Raw genomic sequence first — 21,813 nt, forward strand, 5'->3', positions numbered from 1 at the left:
TTAAAATGCCATCATGGCTAACTAGGAATATCTAGCCGAAAATTCTCCCAGGGCATTAAGTATGCATTGATGGATGCCTCCAACCTGAAGCTCACAGGAGAAAGAACCCGGGTGCACCTCAGAGCCAGAAGGGCCTCTGGATCTGCATGGGCAGCCTTGACCTGGGCACTGCCCCTGCTTGGAGGCCTCCAAGGATGGGGAGCTCCCTACCCTTTGCAGGCAGCTCCATTTAGGAGGCATTTTTTCCTAGCATCTGCTGCTTCTAGTTCTTTTCCCTGGGGCCAAATGGGGTGATAGATAATGGATGTAAAGCTCTTTGCAGACCTTGTTCAATCATTTCATTGGTGTCCAACTTTTCATGACCCCACTTGGGGTTTTCTCAGCAGATACTGGAGTAGTTTGCCATTTCTTTCTCCAGCTCATTTGACAGATGAGAAACTGAGTCAAACAGGATTAAGTGACTTGCCCAGGGTGGCACAGCTAGTAAGTAAGTATCTGAGGCCGGACTTGAACTCAGGTCTTCCTGACTCCAGGCCCCACGCTCTATCCACTGGGCCACCTAGCCCCTTTCACATAAACGCTAGACATTATTAATAATCGGGTCTAGTTGCACCTCCACAAATGCCTCCCCCCTCCATTTCCTTACTTGTAAGATGAGAGGGTTTGTGGCATCATCATATAGGCCAGCCCCTTCATTGTACAGATGAGGAAACAGGCCAGCACAGGTTTGCCCATGGCCACAGTTGGACTAAATGGTGTCTGAGATCCTTCTCAGCTCTCACTCTAGAATCCCATGGCCCTGGAAGGATCCATGGGGACTCAGGAGACTCGGAGGAAAGGCAGTCCTGTGAAGGAAGCTTACCTCCCTGGGTGGGGCCGGGCTGCTTCTTCCAGGCTTGGGGAGTCCCTCTCCTGCTCCCTCGGGTTTAAGAGGGATGGGGAACAGGAGCAGTCACCCATCTTAAGTCTGCAGTCCCAGGTAGCTTCGATCTTCTCATCTGTAAAGTGGGCCTCCTCGCCTCCGCCATATCCCGCACCCTCACAGCATTGTTGGAAGGGCCAAATGGGGTGGCTTTGTGAAGGCGCTCAGTGTGTGACCACAACACCTAGAGAAACCTGATTATTATTACTGTCCTGCTCCGTTTGCAGGCGCCCTCAGGCCTGCCCCAGTTCTGGGCTGGGGGTCCGAGTACTCGTTGCTATTGAAATATTTTGATAACTATCTCATTCTTCCTCTGTGATCCTGTGTGTTTGATTTTATGCATTTGAGAACATGATTCTGAGAAGGGCTTTACCAGCTTGCCAAAGCCAGACACAAAGGAGGTGAAGAGCCCAACTCTGCGCAAAACTTTCAAGTAGGAAAAACTTGGTTGTGTCCCTGTCTCTCTCCCCTAGGTACCCTCCCTATGCCGGTCCATGCACATTAATGCAAAAGGCATGAATATTTGTGAGTTGTGAGATGTTAATAGTAATTATTAGTAGTATAAATTAATGATATTAATCTTCAAATATTTAGTGTGTTCAGAATCTGAGCCTCCTCCTTTTGGGAGAAAAGTGGGGGAGATGAGGGTAGGTTATAAATCGTGGAGTTCCTCAGTTTACCCTCAGAGGCAAATGAAGGAGTTGACAAGGTTGGTTTCAAGTACTCAGAACGATAAGACTCTTAATTTGCTGGGATTTTTGGTCAGCCTCCGACTCTATCAACTCCCTGCGGATCCTAGAGGGTCAAACTCAAACTCCTGGTTTGCATGTATTGCGCTTCAAAACCTGGCTCTAAGGTATTTTCAATCTTCGTTTCTAGAGAAACTGGTCTTCTTACCACTCCTCATCCCAATGTATCTCCCATGTCTGGGCCTTTGCACCGGCTGTGCCCCATGCCTGGGATACCCTCCCTCCTTACCTCCACCCAGCCTCTTCAAGCACCTTCTTTTCCTTCAATGCTCAGCTCACCTTTCCTGACTCCCTCAGCGGCTGGTGTTCCTCCCACCAACTGATTTTGCCTTCCTCTTGTATTAGGTGTTGTATGTCCTCATATATGTACACATTGTGGTCCCTGGTAGAATGTAAGCTCCCTAAGGGCAGGAGCTGTTTCCTATCTGTCTTTGTAATCCCATGGCTGAGCATGGTGCCCAGCCCAAGGCAGGCACTGATGAATTTGACAGACTCCTCCTCTTGGCTGCCACAAACACGCCCCATCTCCCCCTCCTTGGATTGTTTCTATCTGACCCCACTGACCACCTGTCCCTTCCCTTTCATAGCCAAACCCCAAGAAGATGCTATCTATGCTTCTTGCCTCTGATTTCTCATTGGCCACTTGCTTCTCCTCCACCATTCAGATGAAACATGGCCTTCTAACTGCTCAGTCCAATGACTTCTTTTCCATCCTCTGTCCAGTACTGGGGTCTCCTCACTGTTCTCACAACTCACTCTTTGGAACTCTCCTTCCCCTCATCTCACCTCCACCAGGAGGCCCTACTCACTCGGGGTGGGGGGGGGGGGGCCAGTGTCAGGGTTAAGATTAGAGAAAGGAAGTGGCTCCTTCCCCAAAATCCCCATTTGAGAAAGGACCCCAGGCATGCTGCCCCTCATCAATGCCTAGGCTCCCACTCCAGGCTTGTATCACAATGTAGCCCCCCTGGAGACCCTCCCCGACAGCTGTTTCCTCTCTCTCCTTTACAGTTCCCTGATTCACACTGTCTTTCCTAGTTAGAATGGAAGCTGAACGAGGGCACAGAGGCCTATCTTCTTGGCTTGTATTTGGATCCCCTGTGCTTAGCATGGTGCCTGACATACAGTAAGCATTGAATCAATTGCTTCTCTTCTTAGCAGCCTTACTGTTCCTTCTCAGCCTCCTTTGATGGCTTTGATCAAATGTTTCACAACCCTTAGCTCTGGGCACCCCTCAAGGCTCTGTCCTGGACCATCTGTTCTCTAGCTCTAATACTGGTTTGCTCTTCATGAGATTAGAGGATAAGGCTTTCTGGCCCTGAGGTCTCAGAGGACATAGAGAAGTGGCTCCTCTATTATTAGCACAAATAACCAAGAAAGGCAAGTTTATAAGTATATTCTGTATGTTTATATGTACATAAGGATATGGGTGTAAATGTGTAAAGTGCTCCCAGCAAGGGAACTTACAGGTGCTCTATAACTCAGACAATCCTCGGGGGTGGCCTGGGGCACTGAGAGGCTCAGTGATTTGTCCAGGGTCACACAGCCAGTATGTGTCTGAGGCCGGCTCTCTCTGCACTGCCCCACACCATCTCTCCCTCCAGCCAGACTGCCTCTCTTCCCAACCAGCTCGTGAGCACTGAAGGGTACAAGGTAGGACTGCCCACACTTCTGTGCATTGCCCCCCATGGCCCCAAAGGACAGCTCGCCAGGCCAGATGTTCTCTCTGGCTGTAAAGAGGGTCCTTGTCACTTGCTCTAGAAAGTTTCTCTGGAGTCATCCTGAACAGGGACATGTGTCCTTGCACGGACAGAGAGGGAAATGACTCCACAGGAAAATGTAAACTCCCTTGAGTAAAAGTAAGCAGCAGAAGCTGCTCCAACAACCCGCTTTGGGGAAGATGAACCTTTCTAACAGCATCTCTCTTTCTTGATGAAGGTCACCATTATAAATGTGTGCTGCCTGTTGTGCTGAGGCTGTGACATGGGGGTGAACTCTGAGCCCAGCAGGGCCAGGTGTCCCTAGAGTCAGTGGGCCCAGACTGCCTGGATTGGGAACAGAAGAGGCTTCATCAGTGCTTGCTGACGTGACTGCCCTGTGCTCTCAGGTGCTTTTCCTTTGCCTCCTCCCCAGCTGCCACCTGCTGTCCCTTTCCCCACTCTGGAGGGCCGGGCAGGTGCCTCCAACTGTGGCTCTCACTCAGGACTTGGCTGGTGCATTTGGTAGATCTGTCTGGAGTCGGGGGTCAATAGGCGCCGCTCCCTTCCCCACTGCCATGTTGGTGCTGCCCCCTCTGCTGCTCTCACTCACCGATCCAAAATGGAACTCACTGCATTTTCCCCTGAAGAAAGGCCCAGACTGCGCTTGGGGTGGATGGAATATTGATCACGACAACAGAGAGAAGGCAGAGCTGATCAGTCCTGGCCTTGCTTCTCTTTTCTCTGTGAAGGAAAATGCTCTTTGCCCCAGAAATGACGGAATCAAAGTGGTCAACGGGATTGATTCTCCAAGACAATCGGGTCTGCCTTTGAGGAACTAACGGCTCATAGACAGTCCTTTTTTTTCTTCTCCTAGTTAGGCTAATAGAGTTAGTTAGGTGGCTCAGTAGATGGAGCAGTGGGCCTGGAGATAGGAAGACCTGAGTTCTAATTTGACCTCAGACACTTACTAGCTGTGTGACCCTGGTCAAGTCATTTAACCTCTGTTTGCCTTAATCCACCAAAGAAGGAACTAGTGAACCACTCCAGGATCTTAGGCTCGTTTTTTTTTTCTATTATTTTTCGCTTCTTATTACCACAGGAAAAGTATGTGAGAAAAATAAGTTGCTTAACTGAGTTATCTCTTGAACATTTAGGAACAAAATTTAAAAATCAAGGCAACCGGATGTATTTTTTAGCTACAAAAGCATGATCTTAAAAATAAATTTAGTCGCCTTGATTTGTAAATTCTGTAATCCTGAAAGCCTAAACTTTTATGATTAAAGATTAAACATTACAACCGTTAAAGGCAGGAAAATAAGGACTGCCCAGGTGCTCCAACCCTGGGTGTCTTTTCTTCAAGGGAAAATCGACTTAAGTACCATTGCATACCACTGGAGGAGGAGTTACCCGCTTCTTTTCCTGAACTTTTTTGCTTCTTTCAAAAGCTTTTAAGTCAAGTGCCTTTACTTGAACCTCATGGGGCTGCAAGGCCACACTCTGTGATACCTGCAGAGACCTCCCACCAACAAGCAAGAATGTCTTACTCGTCCACAGCCAGCCAAAGTCGCCAAATCGCAGCGCAGACGGAGGCGTCCTTTCATCTTCAGAATGAACAGATCAGCCGCATCCATCCCACATGGGCTCTTAGGGGGCTGTTTTTCTTTTTACTTTATTTCTCCCAATATTTCTGTCTCATGAAATAAACAAGAAAAGAATGAGAAGAAAGGAAGGGTTAAAAAGGGACGTCATCAAGGAAGATTATTTTAAAAGCCGTGAAGCAGAGCCAAGGGGCCTGGACCCTCTCGGAGCAGGCTGAAAGGCCAGCAGCAAAGCCACAAAGCCAGGACGGGGGCGGGGGGGGGCGGTCCTGGGCTTATTGGAACCCCATTGATTATCGGGGAGAAGAAGCCAAGACGTCCCCTTCACGCTGCTGGTCTCCTCACGCTCATCCCTGTTCCTGAAATTGGTCACAATGACAGGAATTTTAAAAACTTCACTCCTCACCCCCTCCCTTCCCTGGCATATTTCTTCTGGAATGGCTTTCCTGATACCTGGGTAATGACTGCTCTCAAATCTGACTTTTGTCCTGAAATATGAGTCAAGATTGACCTACAAAGGAGCCAAGATTTTTTAAGTAGGTCCCGTCAAAGTGCAGAAGACACATTTCTACACAGGGTCATGATGGAGACTTAAAAAGTCACGTGTCCAATGCAGAAAGTTAGGGTTGTACATTGAAGTGTGCTCAGAGGACGGGGTTGGGCCTGCGCCCCATCCACCGTGAAAGAAAGCCCAACACTCTTAAAAACCTGGAGGCGTTTCCTATCGAATGATGCTCTTGGCCTATCAAAAGCTGATAAAAATGGATCCTGAAATGCTGAGTGGCGGAAACACGCTCTTGCAAAAGTCTCTTTCCATTTTCCCTATCCACGAGCCGAACGTGGTCATGGAGTCTCGCCAAAGAACTTGACTAGGTAGTGACGATGCTTAGCCCAAGTGTGAATATTTGACATTCCTTGCCCTTGTCAAGTGGACGAGCCTAAACCCCAAAGCTGAGCAATGGAATAATTTTTCTAGTCAATACAATTTTACAGACGAGGCAGCTGAGGCTGTGGAAAAAACATTTTTGCATTGGGTTTCAGTTAGAAATGGTAAACATGAGTACTAAACACCAAGAAACATTGGGGGGGGGGGAGATTGATTCCAGAATTTCATGGTATGTCACCAAAAGCCTGTTTTAGGCCCTCAGTAGCTTTTAATTGAAAAGTTGCTTGGGTAAAAATTTGCTGAAAACTTTAATCCCAGAGTCACTTTAAAAATGGTGGCATAACTTAATAACATAAAGGAGTCTTTAAGCGCTGGGCAAAACTCATGGGCTCTCAGGCACTCCCTCTGGGCCTGCTTCTTCACATGAAGAATGAGGGAAGGATTCGGCCGAATGATCTCCAAAGCCCTTCTCTAGTATCCAGCAAAGTCCACATTATTTTGTGTAATCTGAATGTGTTAGAAAAATGTATTTTAGCCTTTTTCCCCCCTCAAAAATTGGAGATGGAAAGGTAGGCTAAGCAATACTGGGCTCACTGTTTGACCACACCCATACTCAGACCACTCCTCCCTCAGTCCCTCCAGTGTGCAGAGAAACAACCGTGAATGGTGGAAGACAGTGGCCATGCTTGGCAGAAACACGGGGGGATTCACCCCTATTTTTGCAAAGAGCCACCTCATTTGGAAGCTTCCTTTCACCACCCACACTTCCTACAGAAGACGCTTTGTTAGCTTTGAATACGGACAAAGCTGTTTGCGGCGGGGGAGTCCACACTTTATATTCAACGTCACTTAGGGCCATTTCTCAAGTGAGCTGAGAAAAAGAAGTAAAAGATCTGAGAATTATTTAAATAGGTCTTAAAATTTAGGTGATAAAGGATTGTGTTTGGCACATTCCAATTATTTGTCTTGTCCTCAATATTATCTTTTTTCTGTGACTACTTTGGGAGACCATTGCTTTTTTGTTATTGTTTGTTACATTTTGAGTTCCCCCTCCTTCCCCTCTCCACCTCCCCACCCTACTTGCTATAGCTAGGACCCCATCCCCCCACCCAGGCAGAAGGCCTTAGGTGAAGGTTAAGTCTAGTTTTTTCACTTCCCTTAGTCTGGTGCTGATTTATTCCTTGTCCCTCCCTCCCCCCGCCCCCCAATTTGGGTAAACAAAAAATCATTTTTTTAAAAAGTTCTGAGCTAGCGTCCTGATCAATCCCTCCTCACCTCAGAAGTCAGGTCATAGATGAAATCCTTTCAAGGGATTTAAAGTTTGACCGGACGTTCATTGTTGGTCCCTCACAAAATGAACCGGAGGCTGGTTTCTGAACCAGTTTTCATGCCAGTCTCTGATCAGGCTGATCAGCTTGGGAATGCTGCAGGCCTTGGAGAAATTAGACGGGCTGTCTGTGTTACCCCTCATTTAGCTGGGGAGAAGACTCTGGGCTTGATGTCCAACACTAATCATATTCCAGCTTTTCTCACAATAATTCCCCATGATTCTAATTGGTGGACCTTAATAATGGAGGTGATACCATTCTCCTTAGATCCTTGCAAGATGTCCCCTTTGTGATTAAAGCTGTTTGGTTAAGTTGTTTTTGGTATTTCCCTGCAAGTCTGTTGAATTCTATGGATCTGCCCCTTAGGGAAATTCTCTTGTACAATTTCTTGGAAGAAAAAAAGTTAAGACTCTCTTCCTTGCATTTTACAGATAATTGGTTTTTTAAAATAGCCTTTTTTTTTTTTCCACCACTACAATTTCCCCAATATCCTTCCCCGTTTCCTCTCAGGGAGCCATCCCATAGATCAAACAGTATTTTGCAAAGACAAAAAAAGGGGCTGGGATCAGCTTCCGATCAGTGACTAAAGAAGTCTGCCAACGGGCATTGTGCAGCCTTTGTGCGCCTCCCAGCTCTGCAGAGGGATAGCTGTGGTTCGCGTTCTTTGTAGTTTTAAACGCTGACTTTTGATTTTTTTCTTTCTTTTTTTGGTGCACTGTTGCTGCAGAGGCTGCTTTCTTGGCCCTGCTGACTTCCCTCTGCATCAGTTCATATCAGTCTTCCCACACCGTTTGCATTCATCACATTTGTCATTCCTTATTGCATAATAATATTCCATGACATTCATGTACTCCAATCAAGCATAACTTGTTTCCAATTCTTTGCTATCACAAAAAAGTACTCCTATAAATATGCTGATGTATATTGGGGCTTTCTTCTCATCAGTGGCCCTTCTGAGGGCCTTTGAGGGTGATGGCCAGAGAAAACGCCTGGAAGCAAGAGATGGAGGGTCTTGTGTGGGGAACAGCCAGGAGGCTGGGGTCACTGGGTCGAAGAGGACCTGTTGGAGAGTGAGGTGCAAGAAGGCTGGAAGGGAGGAAGGGCCAGGGGATGAAGGGCTTCGAAGGCCAATCTGAGCACTTTAAATTTGATGCTGGAGGCAATGAGGAGCCACTGGAGTTTGTTGAGTAGCAAGGCGACAGGTTCAGACCCATCCTTTAGGAAAATCACTGGTGGCTGCAGACTGGAGTGAAGTGAGGAGAGATCTGAGGCAGGCAGATCCTCCCCCCTGCCTGGCGGCTACTGCCATAGTCCAGGCATGAAGTGATAAAGGCCTGGACCAGGATGGGGGCATTGTCAAAGGAGACACAGGCATATATCTTGCAAAGGTGAAATCGACAGGCTTTGGTACCATATTCAATCTGGAGGTTGAGAGGCTGGAGTTCTGGATGACTCCTAGATTGGAAGACTAAGGGACTGGGAGGATGAAAATGCCCCCATAGTGATATGGAAGGGGGAGGGGGGAGGGTTTGGGGGAAAGATGAGTTCTGTTTTGGATGTATTGAGTTTTAAGACGTCTACTGGATGTTCAGCTCCAAATGTCTGAAAGGTAGTTGGAGATTGGAGATTGGAGATCAGCATGGAGTTTGGGGCAGGAAGAGTGGTCATAGAGGTAGGAGAACCAGGAGGGGGAAGAAAGAATCCAGGAGGAGAGGGTAACCCACAGCATCCAAGGCTGCAGAAAGGTCAAGGAGCATTAGGACTGCCACTAAGAGATCACCCGGCACTGTGGAGAGGGCAGTGTGGGTGGAATGAAGGGGTCAGAAGCCAGACTGTAAGGGGTTAAGAAGAGAGTGAGAAGAGATTGCAAGCTTGGTGTAGACGGGCTTTTTGAGCTTAGCCACAAAGGGCAGAAGAGACTTTTTTCAGAATGGCGGAGACACGGGCATAGTTGAAGGGAAGGAGCCAGTAGCGAGGAAGACACTGAAAATAGGGGACAGAGTGCAGATAATGGTCAGAGGGGGCAATTTGCAGAAGACAAGATGGAACGGGATCATTTAATTAGGTGAGGAGTAAGGCCACCTCGTCATGGGAGACAGGGCTGAAGGAGGAGAAAGGGGCAGAAGGTAAGCAAGAGGGGAGAAGAGAGAACTCACAGCAAATGGTCTCATTTTTTTTTTCTGTAAAACATGAGGCAAGTTCTCAGCTGAGAGAGTGGGAGGAAAGAGGCACCATGGGAAGTCTGAGGAGGAATGAGAAGGTCTGGACAGGCCATTGATAAGGGAGGTAGAGTCAGGCTGCCCGAGGGCCTAGTTGAGGGCCTAGTTGAGGTCACGTATCATTAAGTTGTGGTCTCACAACAGCGGTGTGATTTTCTCCACCTTCATTCAGCCACATGTGTACGTAGGCACTTCTTGTTCAGATACCAGAACTAGCTCCATTTAAGGGGAAAAAAAACACTTGGTTTTCCAACTTGTGTCTTGGATTACACCTGGCCTTGCTTCTTGGGTCACTGGTCACTTTTCCCTCTGACCACTTCTTCGGGATCTCTCAGGGCCTGGCATGGTGACGCCCCTTCCATCAAGTCGCTCACGGCATCGTCCGGCCTCCTGCTCATTTTCTTATCCTGTCCTGGCTGCCGCCCTTCTGTCCTCTCTCCTTTATTTCCTTAGTTCTTTGGGGGAAGTTGACCTCTTCCATTTTGGAAGACTCCTTGTTTAGTTCTATTTGCAGGACGTGTGTAGAGTGTGAATAATTAGGATGTCAAAAAGGTAACGACCTTGTGATAAAAACCTGATAGATGGATGCCTTCAGCGGTGTTGGCGTTACACCCACTAGTGCGGATTGCGACTACTCCACAGCACCCACTAATGATCTTCCCCGGACAGCAGACGCCTCGGCCTTGAGAACTCGGGCTGTTACTGGCCCAGCCACTCTACGTAAGGAGGCGGCGGCAGCAGGGTGTACATCTGCTGGAGGTTGTTATTCAGTTGCTGACATCACAGCTTTTTAATGTGATTAAATAAGACTAATTTCCAGAAGTAATTTTAAATGTTTTTAATGTGCTTTTGAAAATCTTACTTTACAAGGCAGCTTGTCTTACTGTCACCAATCTTTCAATACAAAAATCTTACAATGCTTCATTTGCTATAAAACTACCACATGAAAATTAGGGTTAGGTGGTTCTTTTCCCTCGCCAGCCATCCTATTATAAGGAACGCCCGTTGGTCTACCGCGAAGACCACTGGGCTTTGAATAATAAGTTATACAATTCTGTACATAATTACAATATGTCTAATTAGAGTTTTAATATGCATTTTTATCATACACCACAGTCAAACACCATAAGGGCAAACAGAACTACTCTCTATGGAGTTATTTGCTGGCAGATAAGGGCAACCCTCTACAATCTGCCCGCCGTGTCAGTGAGACTCATTTGGTTTCCATATACTGAAGAACAACCAGCTTTCTTGGGCACCGATCCAGGCAGATTCACCTTGCGGAGAAGCCTGGCTCTCGCTGTGAGCACATGCATTAGACATTCCCCCGGTCCCCAAAACTAACTGTTTAGAACATACTTTTTATTAGTGTATAAAAATAATCTATTTGCTAGACTCGTGCTTGTCTTCAAATACTTGGAGTATCTGAAGGATTTCACCTTCTTGTTCTGTCTCCCCTTCACTGCAATAGTCTATCAGGCTGATATTCCAACTGGTGAACCAAAGTGGACCCGACTGCATGTACTTGGAGCAAACCCAGGTCACAGGGGCATGACTACCATGTCAAAGCGTGTGCAGCAACAGCAGCAGCAACAGGAAGGGGATGTGCATGCACGTGTGTGTGTGGGGGGGGGGAGGGGGCTGCCGCAGTGGAACATCAAGGTCTTTTCCAGGCATGTTCCCCAGCTCAACACTTCAGATCTTACCGATCTGGAATGAAAACAAGCATCTCATAAAATTCCTCTGTGTGGATGGTAATTTTCCCAACAAACATTTTAGCATCACGGGAACAAGCAACTCTATCATGTGAAGTTAGGGGCATAAGTGAAAGTACTGAAGCCTCCTCCACATGAGACCTTTCGGAGCTGTGAATTTATCCTCGTAAAACACCCAGATCCAGTCCAATATGGCACTATTAGTGAGGATTAGTAACTCTGTATATGCAGAATTCATTTTTACAGGCCTGTGAGGTTTCACAGGATAACTGAGATACAAGAGATGGGCATTGGGGGGAAGCAGCGTGGCACGGGGGTGGGGGAGAGGGCAAGCCCTCAGGAGGAGACAGCAGACCCGGGTCCTGCTTCTGGCTCTGTCGGTCACCGTCCCCTTTCTTGGGCTCAGTTTCCACACCTTTAAAATGAGGAGGTTGCACTGGTTTATTTCTATGGTCCCTTCCAGATTTAACATCATATGAATGGACTTGTCTGCTAGACATGGGAGTGAATAAATCAATCAAAAAAACAAACCATAAAAAAGCAGGTATTGCATCTCCGATTTTTAAAACATGTGCAAAAACTCTAAGAATACAGTAGAGAGCAAAGCCTGGGTCTGCCAAGCCCCCGAGGCACGTGCCAATACCACCCCCCACCCCCACAACACCACCATCCCAATGCTCAGCAGGGTCCTGGAAGCAGGACCGACACCCTCCAGAGGGAGTGAGGCACACACCCTTCTGTTCTGTCCCCTGCCCAGCCCAGGGCCCCAAACGGCTGACATCTGCATTGCTCTGGGGCCTGCCCTTAGCAGTCTTGAGCAAATCTCGAAGAATTCCAGGGATCTCTCCCTAAATTTGCTATTGACAAGTATCAGAATGGGCGAAGCCGCAGAGATGACAGTCAAAGTAGCTTGATTTCCCTTTTCTGGGGCAGCCCCACCCCCACCCCCTCGGGGCTTTAATTCTGAGCAGTGGGGGGGGGGGGGGGGGCTCAATCTCAGTGCTAGGGCATCTGGGCCCTGCTTTCACATGTTATAGGCCACGTAAATAGGGTCCAGCTGGTCGGCCAGGAATCCATCCCGCAAGTGCATACGCTGCTTCTCGCCCCGAGAATTGATGGGGATGACGCCCGGGTCCACGATGACCACCACGCCCACGATGAGGAAGTGTTCCTCGAGAACCACATTGGTCACCAGCGCCACCAAGTCCAGGGCTTCCTGCTCAGGGCCTTCCAGTTCCACTACCACCACCAGCAGGTTGGTCCATGTAAACACGGCACTGGGGACAGGGAACACAGTCAGTTTGCTCTCTAAAAATCACCCATTTTAAGAGAAATTGAGGGCCATGTATTTCATCAGAGAGGGGGTTGAGGCTCTCCATGGAGCCACTGTTTTTCTATGATGTACCTCGGGATCCCCTTGGTTTAAAAACCAGCCAACAAAAGAGAAAGTAAAAGCCAAGTAAGCAAAAGGCAAAACAAGCCCCAAATTAGGAAGGGCCTGGACCAGGCATCAGGAGCACTTGCCCCCTAGGTTCCAATGGACACCAACTACAGAAGGGACCTAGGCCACATTGAGCGGGCCACAAGATGGCCCCTGTATCTCCCCTCTCCTTCCCAGGGTGATTTGGAAGAACACGGCCCATTGAAATGTGGAAGCGCATCAACATCTAGGGAAGAGCTCACTTCATCCACATGGGAAATGCTCTTCCCGTGGCTCAGGAGACACAGCCCAGCCTGGCTTCAGGAAGTCAAGCCCTGAGCCCAGGGCAGGCCCTTGTCCATCAGTGGGGCCCGGGAGCCGCTCTTACCACTCGGCAATGCTCTTGTGGGCTCTGATCACGGAGGTCTCGATGTCGATCGGATGGTACCTCATACCTCTCAGCTCCAGGGTTTCATCCAGAGAGCCGACCACATACAGAGCATCGTGCCTTTCTGTGAACAACACCCTCCGTGTAAAGAAAACCCCTGCAAAGCCACTGGAGACAGACAAACCCCGAGTCTCTCAGCCTGCATTCAGTTCTCGGTCCCGAGGCCCAAGATGAGCAGCTCAGGACAAAGAGCAGGTCTCTCCAGTGGCCTGAAGGCTGTAGGGACATGACTCTAGGAGTTCTGCCTCCATTTCCTGATACCGTGGGCAAACAACAGCCTAGGCCGTGGGGGCGGGGCATGCAATGAGGCTCTCTACGTCCCCAAGTGCGGCCCTTTGACTGAATCCAAACTTCACAGAACAAGTCCTTTTATTAAAGCTTAGGCTCTAAGCCCTCCTTCTGTCTCCCTTCATTTGAGCAGCAGGAGAGGCTGTTTCCCTGGCTCTTTGCATCCTCAGTGCCAGGTCCACACGAGGTACCTCATAAAAGCTTGAGGGCAGATTGATTAGAAGCCTTTCCACAAGGGATGTGAAACCAGACTTTTTTTTTTTTTCTCCAGACTTTCACAATGATATGAATGGGGACTTCTAGGGCTGTGGAAGAAGCCAGTTTCTTCACTGGGGCCCTGATGTACAAATACGGGTGTATCTTCAAGGGCTGTTCCTTTCTCTCTGGCCCAACTGAACCCCATGGCTTTGCTCCACAAAGCAAAGTGCTAGCTCTCGGCCTGCCTCCCCCTCTCACCTCCACTGGCATCAGTGAGATCCGTTCTTCGGAGAAACCCCAGGTAGCCTGTCCTGGCCCAGATAGTCTGGGTGTCTCCAAAACTGAGCCGAGCACTGAAGTGGTCAGCATGCAGAGACTCCTCCCCATAGACCGTGTAATAGCCTGTGGCGTTGTGTGGACTGCTCACCCAAATCTGGGGAAGGAAGCGCCAGCATCAACACCCTGTGGGCACAGGCCTCGCAAAACGGACCAAGGCAGAGGTGAAGGGCACAAAAGAGGTCCACTTCAGCATCCATAACTTGAGGGTCTGGACAGCCCTGCCTTCTGCATCAAGGCACTGGAGAGCCAGCAGGACAGGCTCAAGGCCTACTGGGCATTATGCACCTTCCGGTGGTGGCAGGAAGGTGGATGAATGGGTGTGGTGGGCTCAGATCCTAGCCGTGACCACCTCAGCACCCTTCCATGTGAAGCCCCAGTAAGCTCAGCGTCTGACCAGGCATCCCTGAGGCTTGCTTTGGGCAGGCAATGTGGTCCCAGATGCTCCCTTCAACCCCTCTGAGAGACAACGGGGAAGCCCTGGCACACATTTCACCCACTAACCTGCTATAAAAACACCTATCCTCAATTAGAGGTGATTCTTTGCCTAAATGTGGAAACTGGTGATGATAAAAGGTTTTATTTCCAGAAATGAAGGGTTTGCTGTCCCCTACTAAGCACAGTCTAAGCTCTGGATCCTGACGTCCCAAGTGTCCCATGACCTCAGTCAACCTCCTCGACCCCCTCTCCTCCAGGCTCCTCTTGGCTCCCCTTGGTGCCAGGCCCAGCCCAGGGGCCAACATAGTCCTCTCAACACTCTGCCCTCCACACCTGGGGCCACACCTCTGCCCTGGTCCTCAGAACACCCTTCCAGGGATCCAGATTTTTCTCTCCTCCCATTGGACAAGAAACAGCTCCTGAGAGCAGAGCCTGTGTCCTGTCCTCTGTACCCCCCGGAACAGGCACTGGGCCTGGCACAGAGTAGGACCTTTATAAATGTCTGATGGATGGAACAAGTGAGTCCTCCAAGTTAGTATGTGGAATCAACATGGGCAGCATGCAAAGAGGGATGTCCCATGGGGAGATGTGATTTCAGACTCTTTCCTCCCTCCCTGGCTTCCTGCTAAGACTTCAGACCCAAGTCCATGGCCTCCCACAAGGCAGTGCCAGGTAGGCAAATCCAGGCCCTGCACAGGGCTCTCAGCCACACACAGGGCACCAATGCCAGAGGCTTAACTCCCCTTCCCCACCCACTCTGGGCTGGTCCTGACTACCTCCCACCCCCACACCTCATGCTGCCTTTCTTCTCCTTCTGCTGGGCTGAGTGGGACAGTAGGAGGTAAAGGGCCACAGGGAGGGATGGCAGAGGCTGCTGGGGAGGTCAGGAGGTTACAGTCACAGATGGCACCAGGGGCAGAATCAGGCGCTGTCCACCCACGTTCTACTCCCTTCTCGTTCGCTCAAGTCCTCCCTAGAAGCTGGCTTGGCTGAAGCTGAGGACAATCCCAATGCTCAGCACCCCCACTCTTTACAAGACCCTCGCCCACCTACCCCGAGACCTCAAAGGCCGATGCTCACCTCACCCAGGTGGGAGTCACCAAGGGGGCCCTTCGTTTCTGTGTGAGCGATGATGACTTTGACACCAGGAAGAATCTGCAAAGAGAAAGAGTGTCCTTGTTGGCAGAGGAAGGGCCTGAGGACAGGGGGTGGCGGGGAGGGGGTGTCTCCTTCAATGAGGTCTGACCCCAGCGACCTGGGGGACATGTCGCCACTTAGGCCTGGGACCCACCCCAAGGACAAGTGGTCAGAGGCAGAAATGAGGGGAGGGCTCTCCAGCTGCCAGGCTGTGGTCTGTCCTCCCTCCTAGATGTGCCTCTCGACCCTGCTCCCCTGCTTTCTGTGACACTCTCCCAGCAAAGGGTTTATGCTTCACCAGGCCATGCCTGTGGGTGTTTTCTTATCAAAATGTTGGGGAAAAGGCCATGACTGCTTCAAATCAATTCAGCTGCCTCCTAAAAAGCCTTCCCAAGCGTCTCTTGTTCTCAACACTGTTTGGGGCTTAATATGGAGCAGTCAGCCACCTGAGAGCCTCTATGTCTGTGGCACCTAACACAAGACTCCGCATACAGTAGGTGTCTAATAAATGCTCACTGGATTGAGTTAGGGTTGCCAATGACTACACGCCCCTGATCCACACTGAGCTTTTCCATGTTAATGGGCAGCGTGGGTCAGTGGAAGGAACCCTAGCCCTGGAGTCAGGAGTTCAAATCCTGTCGAGCTACCCAGTACAGCCTCCTGTTTCCTTTCAAGGTGTCCTACACGTGGTGGCAAGGACAGTTTCCTTCAGCCCCCAGCTGACCACACACCCTTTTGACTGGAACAGCTGCAGAGGCTCCCAATGGCCACTATTTGGCTCTGAAAACCTTCCCAACCTGAGTCTGGCCCGTTTTTCTCGTCCCCACCTGTACTCTAAGGTCTGGCCAAACCAGCCATCCTCCAGGCCTGGAGGGGACCTCCCCTCCCCCCACCTCACAGGGTCCCTTTGACCTCTAGGACACCGCACAGACCCCATTTTCTACAGGAAGCCTTTCCTGGTTCCACCCCTGCCCCCAACTCCCCAGCTTTGTACAAGAGGTCAGGGCCCATGTTGCTCTGTGCCCCTGGTGCCTAGCACAGTGTGGTGGGTTTAGAAGAACTGCAGAAGGGTCCAAGTATAAGATGCCCGGCAGGAAGGAAGGGGCCAGATGCCAAAGAAAGGAGGTAATGGGCTGCCACTGGAACTCAGATGGAAAAGGAATGACCTGGACAGACCTGGAGTGGGCACAGAGTGGGGCAGAGAGATCAAGAGCCCAGGGGTGAGGGCTGGAGGTCAGGGGCCTGGCTCACGAGGGCGCTGCTGGGACCACAGAAAGAGCCAAGGAGGAAGAAGAGAAGCATTTGGAGGGAAGGTAAAAGACACCCAGTCCAGTGTCAGCAGGATTCACTTGATAACGCCTTGCAACGCATCGAATTACTGCCCACCCGTTCAAAATGCAATGTTCATTATGCCCAGATGAGGCAAATCTGACCTTTCTTCAATTGTCTTGTTTATTTTATGGGGCCACAGCTCCAGGCGCCAACCGTGGCCCATGTGGGCTCTGCTCTGAGCAGGATGAGCAGGGCTGCCAAGGGGAGGTCTGCCTGCCCCCCGAGGTCCTTCCCGTGTTCCCTGATCTGCCTCTCAGGCTCAATCATGAAGGATGAGGGAGGCCAGGCATTCAGCAGGAGGGATGAAGGGTTCACCTAGGCTGATGCCCCATGACATTAGCCCAGGGCTCACGTGGGCAGAATACTCCCGGGGCCATTCCATTACCTTTCCAGACTCCATCAATGGTAAACTATGTGGAGAGCCCCGTTCTACCAGTCGTACCCTAAAATGAAAAAGAGAAAAAATGTCACAAACATTTGGGCTACGTATCCAAGCACCCTTGAAAATGCAGTAATCTAGTAATCTAGAAGCTAAGAATAGTCACAATGGAAACGCTACATCCAAGGACTTCTGTGGTCCTGCACACGGTGTCAGCAGGGCCCCAGCCTGGAGCCTGGAAAGCACAGGGGGCCACTGAGGCACGTCTGCTTTTCACCAGCAGACACATCCCCGAGGTTCTCACCCTGGGCATCTCTCTAGCCAAAATGACATTAGCTTCCTTCCCCAAAGTACACACTTTGGCTCTGCGTGTCCTGAAAGGGCCTCTGTGCAGAGGCAGGAGGGAAGAGCTTCTCTGGGCACAAAGAAGTCCCAGATTCGGTTCCACTTTAGGAATAACAATCTGGCAGCTTGAGGGACCGAGGGTAGATCAGATGCGGTGAGAATGAACCCTGGAAAGCTGTTGCAATAGTCCAGGTCTGTCAGTTGGTCAACTAGCAGTGATTAAGCGCCTGCTGTGTGCCAGGCCCTATACTAAGCATGGGGATAGAAATCAAAGTCCTGTCTGTGCCTCCAGGAGCTAGCTCCTAGTCTGGGGGGAAGCAGGGGGAGGAGGAGGAGAGACAGGCTAAGAGAGGGTCACGACTGGGAGGAGGCGTCGAGAAGGCTTCTCTCAGAGAGCGGGGCCTAGCTGGGTTGGAGCAAAGATGACCGTGGCGTGATGGCACAGAAAGGAAAGATAGTTAAGTCATTACAGAGTTTTTAAGACTTTGCAACTGGCTGAACATGCAGGGAAGACAAGAGGCAATGGACGCTAAGTTGCAGAGGGCCCCCAGGTAGTCAGCAGATATAGCCGGAAGTCCAGAGGTGGGGGTGCTGGGTGGGCAAGGGCAGGGGCACTGGATGGGGGCCCTGGGTGGGCAAGGGCACTGGGCAGGGGCACTGGGCAGGGGCTCCAGGCAGGGGCACTGGGTGAGGACATTGGGCAGGTGCTGGGCAGGGGTGCTGAGTGGGGGTGCTGGGTGGGCAGGGGCACTGGGCAGGGGCATCTGGCAGGGACAAGTGTCATGGAGGGATGAGCGTCAGGGTGACAGATAGAGAATCTGCTATGGACATGGGGCCCAGGACAGAGATCACCGGCATCACAGTGGTAGCTCAGTCTGTGGGAGCTGATGGGATGACATAGAGGACAGGTACAAGAAGCCAAAGTCCAGGGCAGATCCCAGGGCTCCCCAGACTGCCTGCGAGGCCCAGATGAGGCTTCTGCTAACAGGACTGAGGAAGAGCAGACAGCAGGAGAGTGTCATGAAATCCAGGGCCGAGCTCTCTAGCAGGAGGCTGGACGTAGCTCAACGTCCCTGTGACACAGCCATGGGGACCTTCGCCCCGTGCACTGCTATGGAAGGAGTCCCTGCCCGAGCCCCCTCCTCACAAACACGTGCCCCTGGCCCACAGCGCGACCTATGAATGCAATGATGGACTGGGGCAAAAGCTTGTAAACTTCCACTGGGGAGGGGACAGAGCCCTGGGCTCCAAGCTAAGAACCTCGGGGTTATGGGCCCATTGGCCACTGCTTTAGGGTCCTCCTGGAAGCACAGGCAGACTCAGCCTGCAGCGCCCCGTGGGCATTTCTCCATATTCATGTAAGAGAAATAAGAGCTTTGCAGACACTTCCATGCTGTTTAAAAGGCACCCGTCATGCCAGGAACATAGCTTCTGATTTGTGGACACAGCATACATAAAGGTCGTTATCAATAACATGCTGCTGACACACGTTATCCAGGAAATTTTTCCACTGCATCCTCCGGCTCCCCAGGGGAGAGAAAGGAGGACAGACTTACCTGTCGTGGCGCAGTGCCCGCATGTCGACGTACACTGTGGTGGGGTCGGGGCCGGCAGTGCCCTGGTGAGAAAGGAAAGTTAACTCTTTGGAATCAAGGCTCCCAAGAATCAGTATTTTTATTCAGCCAGTAACAAATGGTCTTGTACACTGCTCTCCCAGAAAAGCTTTTGGAAGTGCAGAAGGGACTGCGCCACTCTGGCTACTCCAGGCCTGCTTCAGGACAGCCCACAGGGCACAGCCCCGGGCAGCTTCAAGGCCAATGGCCCTGGGAGGTCTGCTAGCTTCCTCCTTCCCTAGGAGGGTAAACTGGAGCAAAAACAGCCCAGGTGGCAATGAAGGGACTGGTGTCTGAGAGCTGGGCACTGGCCTGACTCTGCCATATCATCTAAACTGGTTCCACAAAGGATAATAATGAGAGGTTTTCTCAGAGAATTTGCAAAAGGAAGTGTCAGTTTCCTTTTCTACTTATTCTCCAACATTTCACGCTAAGAATGCACCCTGAGGAAAGGAGTCCATGCCACTATGCTGGACGTGGTCTTGCCGAGTCCAGCAGCCTCCCCCACCCTTCGTTCCCAACAACGAATCCCACAATAACATGAGGATTTGAAAGAAATCTGTAACACATCCACATCTTCCCCTCCCGATACAACAACCGCCTCTATCTGGAAGCTGCAGAAGGCTGTCGTCAGACCAGATGGCCAAAGAAGGAATCACCAGTCTGAGACTGAGCGGGCGAGGCCTGAGCTTGGGGGCCTACGAGGATGGGGAAGACTGTAGCACATGCACACACATCACTATACCTGCTCAGCCAGCTTTCCCAGCCTGTTGGGCTGACAGAGGGGCCACAAGCAGAAGGAGCAGAGGTCAGCAAAGGGAGGGGGACAGAGGAGAAACAGCCAAAAGGAAAACAGACAGAAAGGCAACAAGGAACAGGAGACACACGGTCAGATAGAACAAAACACATCATTGCATCATCAAGAAAAGAAAGGAATATCCTGTTAAGATGGTCCTAAAGCACAGGGCAGCCCACGTTAACTCCCAGAACGACCAGCCGAGACAAGAACAGGAGGTGGGGGACAAAGCAGGCCGGAGCAGGCTGGCTCACTGGTGGCCGCCAACAGAGACTTCTCCAAGAAACAGTAAAGGGAATGCTGACTTGAAAAGACTTCCCACAGCAGTGCTATGTCCATGTCCCCCTTCCCAAAGGTCCCTCCAACAGGGACCACCCACATTCTTTCCTCATCAGGTGCTTGAAAAACGCCCATGTCTTTTACTGAGTTGCGGGCTGTAGGCAGGGTGGGCTTTGTCACAGGCTTACATACAGAAGCCCATTAAGTCAACAGAAAAGGGACCTTAGACACAGCTTCTGCTGACAGTGTTTCAAGGAAGTCTTGGCAAGCTGCTGACATAGATGCTGTCCAAACGACTGGGTTCATAAATTAGGGGTTGACAGAGTATTTAAGAGCAGGAGGGAAGGGAGAGGAGAAACTGAGGAAATGGAAGGAAGACAAGGCCTTGAAGACCAAGTGAACTGCCAACCTGCTGAGAAAAAGAGGCTTTCTGACATGCTGATGTCTCATTTTCCACAGTAACTAAGGAATCACAGAATACTCAGGGCAGAAGGGACCCTCAAGTCCTTCAGTCACTCCTGTGCCACCCGCCCATTTTACAGAAAAGCCCAGGGCCTCAAGGCCACAGATCACACGGCTAGTGGGTATCCAGGGACAGACCCTGGAGAGGCTTCAGACCCCAGTCAGGGCCATTTCCCTGGGACCTCAGTGCCCACCTGAGTTTGAGAAACCCCAAGGAAGCATCTCTGGGCCCAGGGCAGGAGCTTGTCTCACCTGTAAGCAAATGGCTACATTCACTCTGCATCCGAATGTGGTGCTCACGGCCCGGGCAGAGAGGCCCAGGTCTTTGAACAGCTTGGAGAAGGACTGTGTTAACGCAATCCGTGGTCTCTCTTCCGCAACCACCATACACGTGCGCACGCAGGACAGGTTTACGCTTTTTGCCTGTTTGGGAATGGGGAAGCGGGCAGGGTGAGGAATCCTCCAACGTGGCCATGACTCAGGCTCAAGGAGAGAGCCCTGCTGGGCCATTTCCCACTGGGGCCCCAGGCAGCCTAAGGCACATCTGTGCTCCCTTGAGGGCAGGGACAATGTCTTGGCAGTCCTGCAGCACCTAACTGTGCCCTTCAATCCGTAATAGCAGAAAAATGTGAGAGAAGCCACAAAGGACATTTTCTCTGATAGAAATAGCCTGTCACGGTCCTTGACAAAACTCAGAAATGTGACCCATCAACTAGGGTGGTAAAGTCCCTAATCCTACAGTGCTTGCGATGACCAGGGTGCCCACTGCACTGGGGATCACTGGCACTGACGCAGGTCACGGCTGCTCCAGCTCATCCACTTGGCTCTCTGGCTACCGGGGGCACCAATGTCTTCTTGACCCGCTGGTGTCTTCACTCATTCTCCACACCTGACAGTTGTCCACCTGCTGTGCTGGGCCAATGGAGAGCCAGAGAACTCCCAGGCTATTAAGAACTCCTTAATAGCCATTCATCTTTCCACAGCCCTCGGATTGGCAGCAGCCCAGAGGGAGAAGAGTGGAGGCTTGGATCCATAGAACCAGCATACTGCAATGCCATTCCACTTTTCTCCAGCTGAATTTCAGGCCCAATTCATCCTTCACTCGTAGCACTTGTCCAAAATAGGAAATCCTTCTTTTGTTTAGACCTTCCATGAGCCTGAGCACAACCTCAAAGGAACCTTTATTTATTTCCTTGCTTAACACCTCATTTGAGGTCAGAAGTCATGG

At 50.7% G+C, this 21,813-nt stretch overlaps 1 protein-coding gene across 2 annotated transcripts in view; it reads right to left on the bottom strand.

Moving 5' to 3' along the window:
• Window positions 1-12,108: 12,108 nt before the first annotated feature.
• DIP2A (disco interacting protein 2 homolog A) overlaps window positions 12,109-21,813 on the bottom strand; it is a 117,499-nt gene continuing 107,794 nt past the window's right edge. Inside the window, exons 29-36 of one of the 2 annotated variants that reach the window (XM_036766993.1) lie at window positions 20,838-21,008; window positions 19,794-19,823; window positions 18,992-19,053; window positions 17,097-17,154; window positions 15,323-15,397; window positions 13,727-13,901; window positions 12,923-13,046; window positions 12,109-12,391 (exon numbers count right to left, since the gene is read on the bottom strand). In XM_036766993.1, coding sequence (XP_036622888.1) covers window positions 12,139-12,391; window positions 12,923-13,046; window positions 13,727-13,901; window positions 15,323-15,397; window positions 17,097-17,154; window positions 18,992-19,053; window positions 19,794-19,823; window positions 20,838-21,008 — 948 coding nt within the window. In that variant the 3' untranslated portion in view covers window positions 12,109-12,138. The remainder of the gene's footprint in view (window positions 12,392-12,922; window positions 13,047-13,726; window positions 13,902-15,322; window positions 15,398-17,096; window positions 17,155-18,991; window positions 19,054-19,793; window positions 19,824-20,837; window positions 21,009-21,813) is intronic. The other variant, XM_036766992.1, reaches the window with a different exon arrangement.

The sequence above is a fragment of the Trichosurus vulpecula genome, chromosome 7 (assembly GCF_011100635.1).
Source record: "Trichosurus vulpecula isolate mTriVul1 chromosome 7, mTriVul1.pri, whole genome shotgun sequence".
Lineage (NCBI taxonomy): Eukaryota > Metazoa > Chordata > Mammalia > Diprotodontia > Phalangeridae > Trichosurus > Trichosurus vulpecula.